The following is a 9839-nucleotide window of genomic DNA, read 5'->3' on the forward strand; positions in this document are numbered from 1 at the left end:
TTGGATGCAGGGGTTCTTGCAGCACCAGGTACTCAGAGGGTTTGGTGGCTAGGGTAGTAGGAAATATGGTGCTGTGGAAGGATATGGCAACCAGTATTGGCCAATATACTCCAGTATTGTTGCCTGGAAAACCCCCTCTCTGACAGAGAAACCTGGCAGGCCACAGTCTACAGGGTGGCAAAGAGTTGAACATGACTGAGGTGACCCTGCGTGCATAAACACAAGACTTTTTTTTTGGCCTGTGGCAGCTCTGCACCAGAGAGAGTTGAGCATGAAGGTGGTGCAGCTGCTTGGCTTGTGGGGACCCTGGCGGCTTCAAGTGTGCAGGGACACAGACTGCCTCTGCGGCAGGGATTATGGCCCTTTCAGAGTCTTTCTTCAAGCCTCTTGTACCTGGTGATCAGAAGGCCTCTTTGGCCAGTCTTTCTCTGTAGCTCCACTCCTTCAGGCACTTAGAGGGCTCTCTTACCTGGGGTCCTTCTCTGCTGTTCTACACGTCAGGCACATAGAGGGGCCCCCCTGACTGGGGTCCTACTCTGTAGATCAGTCCAACAGGCACTTAAAGGAGCACCCTGAGTGGGGTCCAACTCTGTAGTTCAGTGCCTCAGACATTGGATGAGCTAGGCTGTCAATTGTTCAGCTGCTGATTCTGGCGCGTAGAGAGAGAGGCTATGGTATGGCTCCACCTCCTACGTGTGACTCAGCAGTATTGCCTTGCTTACATGGCTGCTGCTTCCACGCTGCAGAATTTGACTCCTGATTCATTTCCCTCACCCACCGAGGGCAGGTCCAGTCCTACTAACACTCCTGTTTTTCCCCCAGTTCCTTTGTCCTACCAAGTTTTGCATGGTTCTGTATCTTCTTTTCCACTGTTCAAGTACTCCTGTCTTCTCTCAGCTGGTATTCTGCATGCACTTCTGTGTCTGAAGGTATATTTCTGATGTATCTGTGGAGAGAGATGTACTCCATGTCCACCTACTCCCCCGCCATCTTGTTCTCAGCAATTTCCTTCTTTTTAAAGTGGGAAAAATATTCCATGTATGTATATACTATATTTTGACTATCCATTTAAAGTTAACGGACACAAATAACTTCCAATTCCTACCTATTGTGAATAATGCTGCTTTGAACATGCTATGAGTATTCAGGAAACTTTTGAATGTGTACTCAGGATAATTGCTAAATAATTAGGTCATGTTATTTTTTAATTTATTGAGAAATTTCCTTACTGCTTTCCATAGTGGCTGCACCATTTTATAGTTTCCACCAATAGTGCACAATGGTTCCAAAATTTCTCCACATTTCTTTTCCTTCTCTGCCCCCCGCCCCCGTGCAAAAGCCTTTCTAATGGGTGTTAGGTGACATCTTCTTGTGAATTTGATATGCATTTCCCTAATGGCAGTGATTGGAATTAAAACTGACCTTTTCCAGTCCTGTGGCCACTGCTGAGTTTTCAATGCCAAAGAATGTTCAAACTACCACACAATTGCACTCATCTCACACACTAGCGAAGTAATGCTCAAAATTCTCCAAGCTAGGCTTCAACAGTACATGAACAGTACATGAGAAATTCCAGATGTTCAAGCTGGTTTTGGGAAAAGCAGAGAAACTGGAAATCAAACTGCCAACACCCATTGGATCATAGAAAAAGCAAGAGAATTCCAGAAAAATATCTATTTCTGCTTCATTCACTATGCTAAAGCCTTTGACTGTGTGGACCACAAAAAGCTGTGGAAAATTCTTAAAGAGATGGGAATACCAGACCATCTTACCTGCCTCTTGAGAAACCTGTATGCAGGTCAAGAAGCAACAGTTAGAACCAGACATGGAATAGTGGACTGGTTCCAAATTGGGAAAGGGTACGTCAAGGCCGTATATTGTCACCTTGCTTATTTAACTTATATGCAGAGTACATCAAGATAGATGCCAGATTGGATGAAGCACAAGCTGGAATCAAGATTGCTGGGAGAAATATCAATAACTTCAGATATGCAGATAACACCAGGAACTAAAGAGCCTCTTGATGAAGGTGAAAGAGGAGAGTGAAAAAGCTGGCTTAAAATTCAACATTCAAAAAACTAAGATTATGGCATCTGGTCCCATAACTTCATAACTTCATAGCAAATAGGAAAACATGGGAAACAATGGAAACAGTGACAGACTTTATTTTTTTGGGCTCCAAAATCACTGCAGGTGGTGACTGCAGCCATGAAATTAAAAGACACTTTCTTTTTGGAAGAAAATCTATGACAAACCTAGACAGTGCATTAAAAAGTAGAGACATTACTTTACTGAAAAAGGTCCATCCAGTCAAAGCTATGGTTTTTCCAAGTCATGTCTGGATGTGAGACTTGGACTGTAAAGAAAGCTGAGCACCAAAGAATTGATGTTTTTGACCTGTGGTGTTGGAGAAGACTCTTGAGAGTCCCTTGGACTGCAAGGAGATCAAACCAGTCAATCCTAAAGGAAATCAGTCCTGAATAGTCATTGGAAGGGCTGACAGTCCAATACTTTGGCCACCTGATTTTTCATTGGAAAAGACCCTGATGCTGGGAAAGACTGAAGGCAGGAGGAGAAGGGGACGACAGAGAATGAGATGGTTGGATGGCATCGACGACTTGATGGACATGACTTTGAGCAATCTGTGGGAGCTGGTGATGAACAGAGAAGCCTGGAGTGCTGTAGTCTATGGGGTCGCAGTGTTGGACATTACTGAGTGACTAAACTGACTGAATAGCAGTGATATTATGCATCTTTTTGTATGTTTCTTGTTTTCTTTGCAGAATGTCTTTAAGTCCTTTACCCCCCTTTTAATCAAATTGTTTGTTTTTCAAAATGTATTTGTTTTTAATTGAAGGATAATTAAATGTTGTATTGGTTTCCGTCAAACATCAACTTGGATTAGCTGTAGGTATATATATGTCCCCTCCTTCTTGAATGTACCCCTTCACCCCACCCCTCTAGGTTGTCACAGAGCCCAAGTTTGAGCTCCCTGTGTCATATAATAGATTCTCACTGGCTATTTTACATATGGTAGTATATTCTTTCTATGCTACTCTCTCCATTTTCCCATGTGCATAAGTCTGTTCTCTATGTCTGCATCTCCATTGCTGCCCTGCAAATAGGTTCATCAGTATCATCTTTCTAGATTCCATATATATATATGCTAATATATGGTTTTGTTTTTCTCTTCCTGACTTATTTCACTCTGTATAACATGCTCTAGTTTCACCCACCTGATAAGAACTGTCTCAAATGCATTTTTATGGCTGAGTAATATTCCATTGTATATGTGTACCACAGCTTCTTTATCCATTCATTTCTTGATGGACATAAAGAGTGCCTCCATTTCCTAGCTACTGTAAATAGTGCTGCAATGATATTGGGGAACATGTACCTTTTTCAATTGTGGTTTCCTCAGGGAAATGACTAGTAGTGAGATTGCTGAGTCATATGGTAGTTTTATTCCTTGTTTTTTAGGGAATCTCCATACTGTTGTACATAGTGTCTGTATCAATTTACATTCCCACCAACAGGGTAGGAGGGTTCCCTTTTCTCCACACCCTTTCCAACATTTATTGTTTGTAGATTTTTTGATGATGGCCATTCTGACCAGTGTTAGGTGATATCTCATTGTAGTTTTATGTGCATTTCCCTAATAATGAGCAATGTTGAGTATCTTTTCATGTGTTTATTAGCCACCTATATGTCTCCTCTGGAGAAATATCTGTTGAGATATTCTGCCCACTTTTTTGAATCAAGTTCTTTGTTTTTGTTATTATTGTGTTGTTGATAGAGTAAGATTTTAAGAACTGATGTTTGCATATATTTGCGGCACATATTTTTAAGTAAAATTTTATGTTGTGTGCTATATACTGAGGTTTTAGATACAGGAAAGATTTAAACTGATTTAATTGTTTTGTAATGCCAATCATCGCAATACTGATTTGAGTCAAGAAAAGTGGTTAGAGTTCATTCAGGATCAGTTTTCATATAGTCTCAACTTTAATGAGAATGTATATTTAAATTAGTGTAGGTGGTTGTTCTGTATCCCAATTATTTCTATCATGTTTCAGTTTTCATTAAATAAATATGCGATTACACCATAATTTAAAGCACTAAGTGGTACGCATTCATTCTTTTAATAAACTCATGCACAGTGCTTACTTTGTCACTGGTCCATGTCCTGTGGATACAACAGTGAATAAGACAAATGTGAGGAAGCATTTTCTATCTCTTTATTCATTTAAAAGGAAAGGGAGTTTGTAGGAGAACGATACATGTATATGTATAGCTGAATCCCTTTGCTGTTCACCTGAAACTCACAACATTGTTAACTGGCTATACTCCAACACAAAATAAAAATTAAAAAACAAAACAAAGAAACAAAAAAGAAATAGACAACCTTACTTGCAAAGCAGAAATAGAGACACAGATATAGAGAACAGAAATATGGATACCAAGCCAGAAAGGCTGTGGTGGGATGAATTGGGAGATTGGGACTGACATATATACACTATTGATACTATGTATAAGATAGATAAAAAATAAGAACCTACTGTGTAGCACAGGGAACTCTAAATGCTCTGCGGTGACCTAACTGGGAAAGAAATCCAAAAGAGAAGGAATACATGTGTGGGTATGACTGATTCACTTTACTGCATAGAAGAAACGAACACAACATTATAAAGCACATATTCCAGTAAAATTAAAAAAAAAATCAGAAGAATTAGGGGAATGATGTTAAAAGACAATAAATCTAAAATACTTCACAAAACTCATAATTTAGTCCAGAGCAGTAAATACTACATTATAGAATACCCTTTTTAATGAGCTTTTCACCTTCTTGTTCCTTAAGGAATAGATTAATGAGTTCAGCATGGGTGAGACAATATTATTTAATATTTGCACCGTGGCACTGAGAAAAGTGTTGGGTGTGGGCTGTAGATAGATGATGATTACAGGTCCATAGGCACAGAGAATGGCAGTGAGGTGGGCACTGCAGGTAGAGAACGCTTTCTGCCTGCCCTCTGCTGAACAGATCCTCAAAATGGCAATCCCAATGCGTGTGTAGGAGACACAAACACTCAACCAAAGCATTAAAGCCAGAAAGCCAACATTAGTGGAACCCACTCTCTGGGCCAGGGAGCTATCAGAACAAGCCAGGGGTAAGACAGCAGGAATGTCACAGAAGAAGTGGTCCACCTGATTGGGGCCACAGTAGGGTAGCTGAAAGGTAAAGGATGTCAGGATGGTGGCCTGAAGACAACCTACCAACCAAGCTGCCATGCCCAAACCAACACAGACTCCAGGTCTCATGATGAGCATATATCTCAGTGGGTGACAGATGGCAACAAAACGATCATAAGCCATCACAGAATAGAGGCAGCCTTCCGTAGAACCCAGGAAATGATAAAAGAAGAGCTGAACAGCACATCCCTTATAAGATATGGCTTGGCTCTGGCCAGAAAGATAAAATAACATCTTGGGACAGGTGACAGAGGGGAACAGCATATCCAAAATAGATAGGACTCCCAAGAAGAAGTACATGGGAGTGTGAAGGGTCGAGGAGGAGACAATTGCTAGAAGAATGAGCAGATTTCCCAGCAGGGTGAAGAGATAAATAAATGAGAAGATGCCAAGGAGCACAGTCTCCAGTCCCTGTGTCTGAGGTATTCCCAGTAGGATGAACTCATTCACTTCTGTGTGGTTCCTCATATTCTTGAGAGGAAGGTCTAGGGGAGACCAAAGACAGGAAAGCTCGAATGTGGAGGCTGATTGTCGACAGACACAATACCAGTGCATTCATCCATCATCACTCAATCCTAATGGAAATCAACACTGAATATTGGAAAGACTGTTTCTGAAGCTGAATCTCCAAAACCTTGGCCACCTGATCTGAAGAGGTGACTCCTTGGAAAAGACCCTGATGCTGGGAAAGATTGAAGGAAAAAGAAGAGGGCAGTAGAGGAAGAAATAGTTAGAAAGCATCACCGACTCAATGGACAAATGAACATGAATTTGAGCAAACTCTGGGAGATAGTGAAGGACAGAGGAACCAGGCAAGCTATAGTCCATGGCGTGGCAAAAAGTCCAACATGCTTAGGGACTTATCAGCAGCAAAATTTGTTTAAACATAAAGATGATATTAAAATTGAGAAGTAGAAATTCTGCCAAGAACATTGAAGGCCTAGTACATACTTTCTTGGTGGTTCAGCCATGTAGAATCTGCCTGCAATTGCAGGAGAACCAAGAGATTAGGGTTGGATGCTTGGGTAAGGAAGATCTCCATGAGAAGGAAATGGCAATCCACTCCAGTATTTTTGCTGGGAAAATCCTACACACAGAGGAACCTAGTGGGTTATAGTCTATCAGGTGACAAAGGAGTCATATATGACTTAGCCACTAAACTACAACTTTATGGCAATAGACAGCCCAGGGGTAGACGTAGTAGAGGTTCCTTTCCAATTTCTATCTTTTGAACACTTCTCATATCTTTTGAACACTTCTCATATCTTTTCCAACTTGCTTTAACTTTTCCAATGCTGAGGTCTTCAAATCATAGATCTATCCATGAATTCTACTGCCTAAAATCCTATCTAGTTCTAGCTCTATTTTTACTTTATTTTGGTGGTAATGATATGTGAGAGAGGGTGAGAGTCAGTACTTTTTTTTTTAAAGAACAAAATGTGGGCACTTACAAGGCAAAGAGGGAACATAACTGGCTGACGCTGTTGAATTGAAAATTGCTTTTCTCTCCTGCAGGAGAAGGAAGCAGCCCTGTCCTGCTAAACTCCCATCGGCTTGCAGTCTGCTGGTAGATAGCCAGAATTCTCTTTTCCGATCACTTTCAAATAGAATGCCAAAAATCTCAATGTGCTTTTCTCTCTTGCAATAATTCCCTCTTTGACTCTAAGAACTGTAATAATTCCCAGACAAGCTTTAAGTAACTTTGGTCTTCCTTTGGGTATTAATCCCCCTAGTCAGAGATCCTATTAAGCAAGGGAGCAATTAACTGCTTGTTATAATTATATCTTAGTAACTAGACAGAAAGAGAGTGAAGGAAACCGATTAAAGATGCACGATACTGGATGCTTGGGGCTGGTGCACTGGGACGACCCAGAGGGATGGAATGGGGAGGGAGGAGGGAGGAGGGTTCAGGATGGGGAACACATGTATACCTGTGGCGGATTCATTTTGGTATTTGGCAAAACTAATACAATTATGTAAAGTTTAAAAATAAAATAAAATAAAATTAAATTAAAAAAAAAGATGAAATCTTTTATGATTTCCTTTGTAAAATATCCTTCAGTGGAATAATATAATAATTTAAAAATTCATTTGGCATATATATCATGTATTTACAGGTACATTTATGTATTTACTGCTTTTTAATGTTGCTCTGAGTGAGTGAAGTCGCTCAGTCGTGTCCGACTCTTTGCAACCCCATGGACTGTAGCCTATCAGGTTCCTCCATCCATGGGATTTTCCAGGCAAGAGTGCTGGAGTGGATTGCCATTTCCTTCTCCAGGGGGTCTTCCTGACCCAGGAATCGAACCTGGGTCTCCTGCACTGCAGGCAGACGCTTTACCGTCTGAGCCACCAGGGATGCTCACGTGTTGCTTTAATTAATTAATTATTTTATTATTTGAGGCAAAAAGATTGATCTATTCAAGAAATAGTAACTGGGTTAGCTCATAAAATTAATGCAATTGATGAAAAACTAAACTCATGGAAGGCTAGAAACTAGGGCAGCTCCTCAGCAGTAAGAACTTGTGGTGCATCCTCAGGGCCCTGCCAGCAGGTGATTCAACCTCAGCTGCCCATTGCTTCTGAGAGCCTCAGATCCAGATTTAAACCTGCTGAATCTCATGCCCACCTCTGTGGCCATGGTACATGGTACAGTGGATTAGAGATGGGCAGTCCTCCAAAGGGTAGGGGAAATAAAGGCCTATTGCAGGAGTAAGGGCTTCCTTGATAGCTCAGTTGGTAAAGAATCCACCTGCAGTGCAGTAGACCCCAGATCAATTCCTGGGTCAGGAAGATCTGCTGGAGAAGGGATAGGGTACCCACTCCAGTATTCTTGGGCTTCCCTTGTGGCTCAGCTGGTAAAGAATCCACCTTCAATGCTGGAGACCTGGGTTTGATCCCTGGGGTGGGAGATCCCCCAGAGAAAGGAAAGGCTCCTCACTCCAGTATTCTGGCCTGGAGAATTCCATGGACTGTATAGTCCATGGGGTCTCAAAGAGTCAGACACAACTGAGCGACTTTCACTACAGGGGTAAGAAACAAACTGAGGTCAAAAAGAATGTTTAGCTGTAACTTGAAATATGTGTCTTATAGTACTCAACATCTGTTCAAGTTTCTTGGATAAATGCCTGGGATACTCAATAAATATTTGGGGTGACAGATTTCAAATTCCTCATTGAACACATTCATTAACTTGCTTATTTATACATACACTGATCAATTTATCTCACAAATACTGGATACCAATTATATCAGGCAGGACATTAATTGTTTTCCAGGAGAGCCAGAAATGTTGTTGAGGCTGTGTGGTTAAACATAGTCCCTCTGTTCAAGAAAGTTAAAGTCTATCTGAAAGGAAAAGAGTATATAGACAGTCTTATTTAAACCTTATAATTCTCTGATGACATCTTCTACAGATGAGGAAAGTTGGGGTTCAAGAACTTAATTTATCATGGAGTTTACTCCAAAATCATGGAGTTTACTCTGAAAGGAACTAGGATTTGGTCTCTTCTTTAGGACTTTTGCCCCTAGTTTCTGATCACAAAGTTTCAATATTTAAGGAGCATCTAGGTAGTTAGATTATTTCAAGTATATCTGGATTTCAATATAAAAAGTAAGCTTAATATTTTTGTTCATATCTGACTAATAATAAAAGAATGTCCAAGTTAATAATTCTGCCATCTTATTTATCCTTTATTACTTTAAAAGTTTTAGAGAGTGATTAATGACTTGAAAAAAACTGTAGAGGCTGTATAAATTTAAAAAATGATAACTATGCTTTTGACCAGGAAGTAAACACCATGACATTGACCTTGGTCTATAAGAGTGTTTTCAGAGGAGATATAAGTCATGGACTATCTTAGATATCAACCCAGATGTTTCAGAACCAAGTTTGCGTGTGCTAAATCAACATCACAGTCAAACTGAAAACACAAATATTCTGCATCCAGAGATGATACTTTTTGCAGAATAAATAGTTATCATATCTCAAGAGGGCAGAGTTCAATAAATAAGTTTTCTTTTAAAAATTTTCTCCAGAAAGTACAAAAATCTTCCAGAATTATCACAAGCAACAAAGGATGAATGGTAAGTTGTAGTTTACCTGCATTTTTCATCAAAGTTTCAATTTGCTTTTTATACTAATAAATTGTTACTCTAAAGTCACTAAGCTTTCTAATTGTATTTCATGAATCAATAGGTCACTAATACATTAATTCTTGGCCTTGAAGCTGAACCTGTATATAGGCAGCTTTCAGTCATCCTTTTTTTTTTTTTTTTTTTTTTAAATTTCTGGACTGCCCCACAAGAGCCACCTGGGGTGGAACAGCCTGGACCGTGCCCTCCCAGGGTCCAGTCATCCTTTTTTAAACAGCTTCTTAAAATATATTTGACAGCTAAAAATTGTCCATATGTTAGGTGTATGGCTTGATGTTGTCATATATGTATGCGATGTACAATGATCACTTCAATCAGATAATTAACATTACCATCACCTCACAGAGTAACCATTTTCTTTCCTTTTTCACATTTCTTTTCTTTCCTTTTTGTTCTCTTTTTTTTTGTGTCTGGTAAGAACACTTAAGACACTG

General features: G+C 40.0%; 1 protein-coding gene and 1 non-coding gene across 2 annotated transcripts; both read right to left on the minus strand.

Moving 5' to 3' along the window:
- Nucleotides 1-4785: 4785 nt before the first annotated feature.
- Nucleotides 4786-5718, minus strand: LOC102402574 (olfactory receptor 148-like). The gene has a single exon (XM_044943963.2). The coding sequence runs from the start codon at nucleotides 5716-5718 to the stop codon at nucleotides 4786-4788; it is 933 nt and encodes a 310-aa protein (XP_044799898.2).
- Nucleotides 5719-7536: 1818 nt separating this feature from the next.
- On the minus strand, nucleotides 7537-7609 carry TRNAC-GCA. Its single transcript has one exon. It is a non-coding gene; the product is annotated as a tRNA-Cys (tRNA).
- Between the last annotated feature and the right edge of the window lie 2230 nt (nucleotides 7610-9839).

Source organism: Bubalus bubalis, chromosome 5, assembly GCF_019923935.1.
Source record: "Bubalus bubalis isolate 160015118507 breed Murrah chromosome 5, NDDB_SH_1, whole genome shotgun sequence".
Classification (NCBI taxonomy): Eukaryota; Metazoa; Chordata; class Mammalia; order Artiodactyla; family Bovidae; genus Bubalus; species Bubalus bubalis.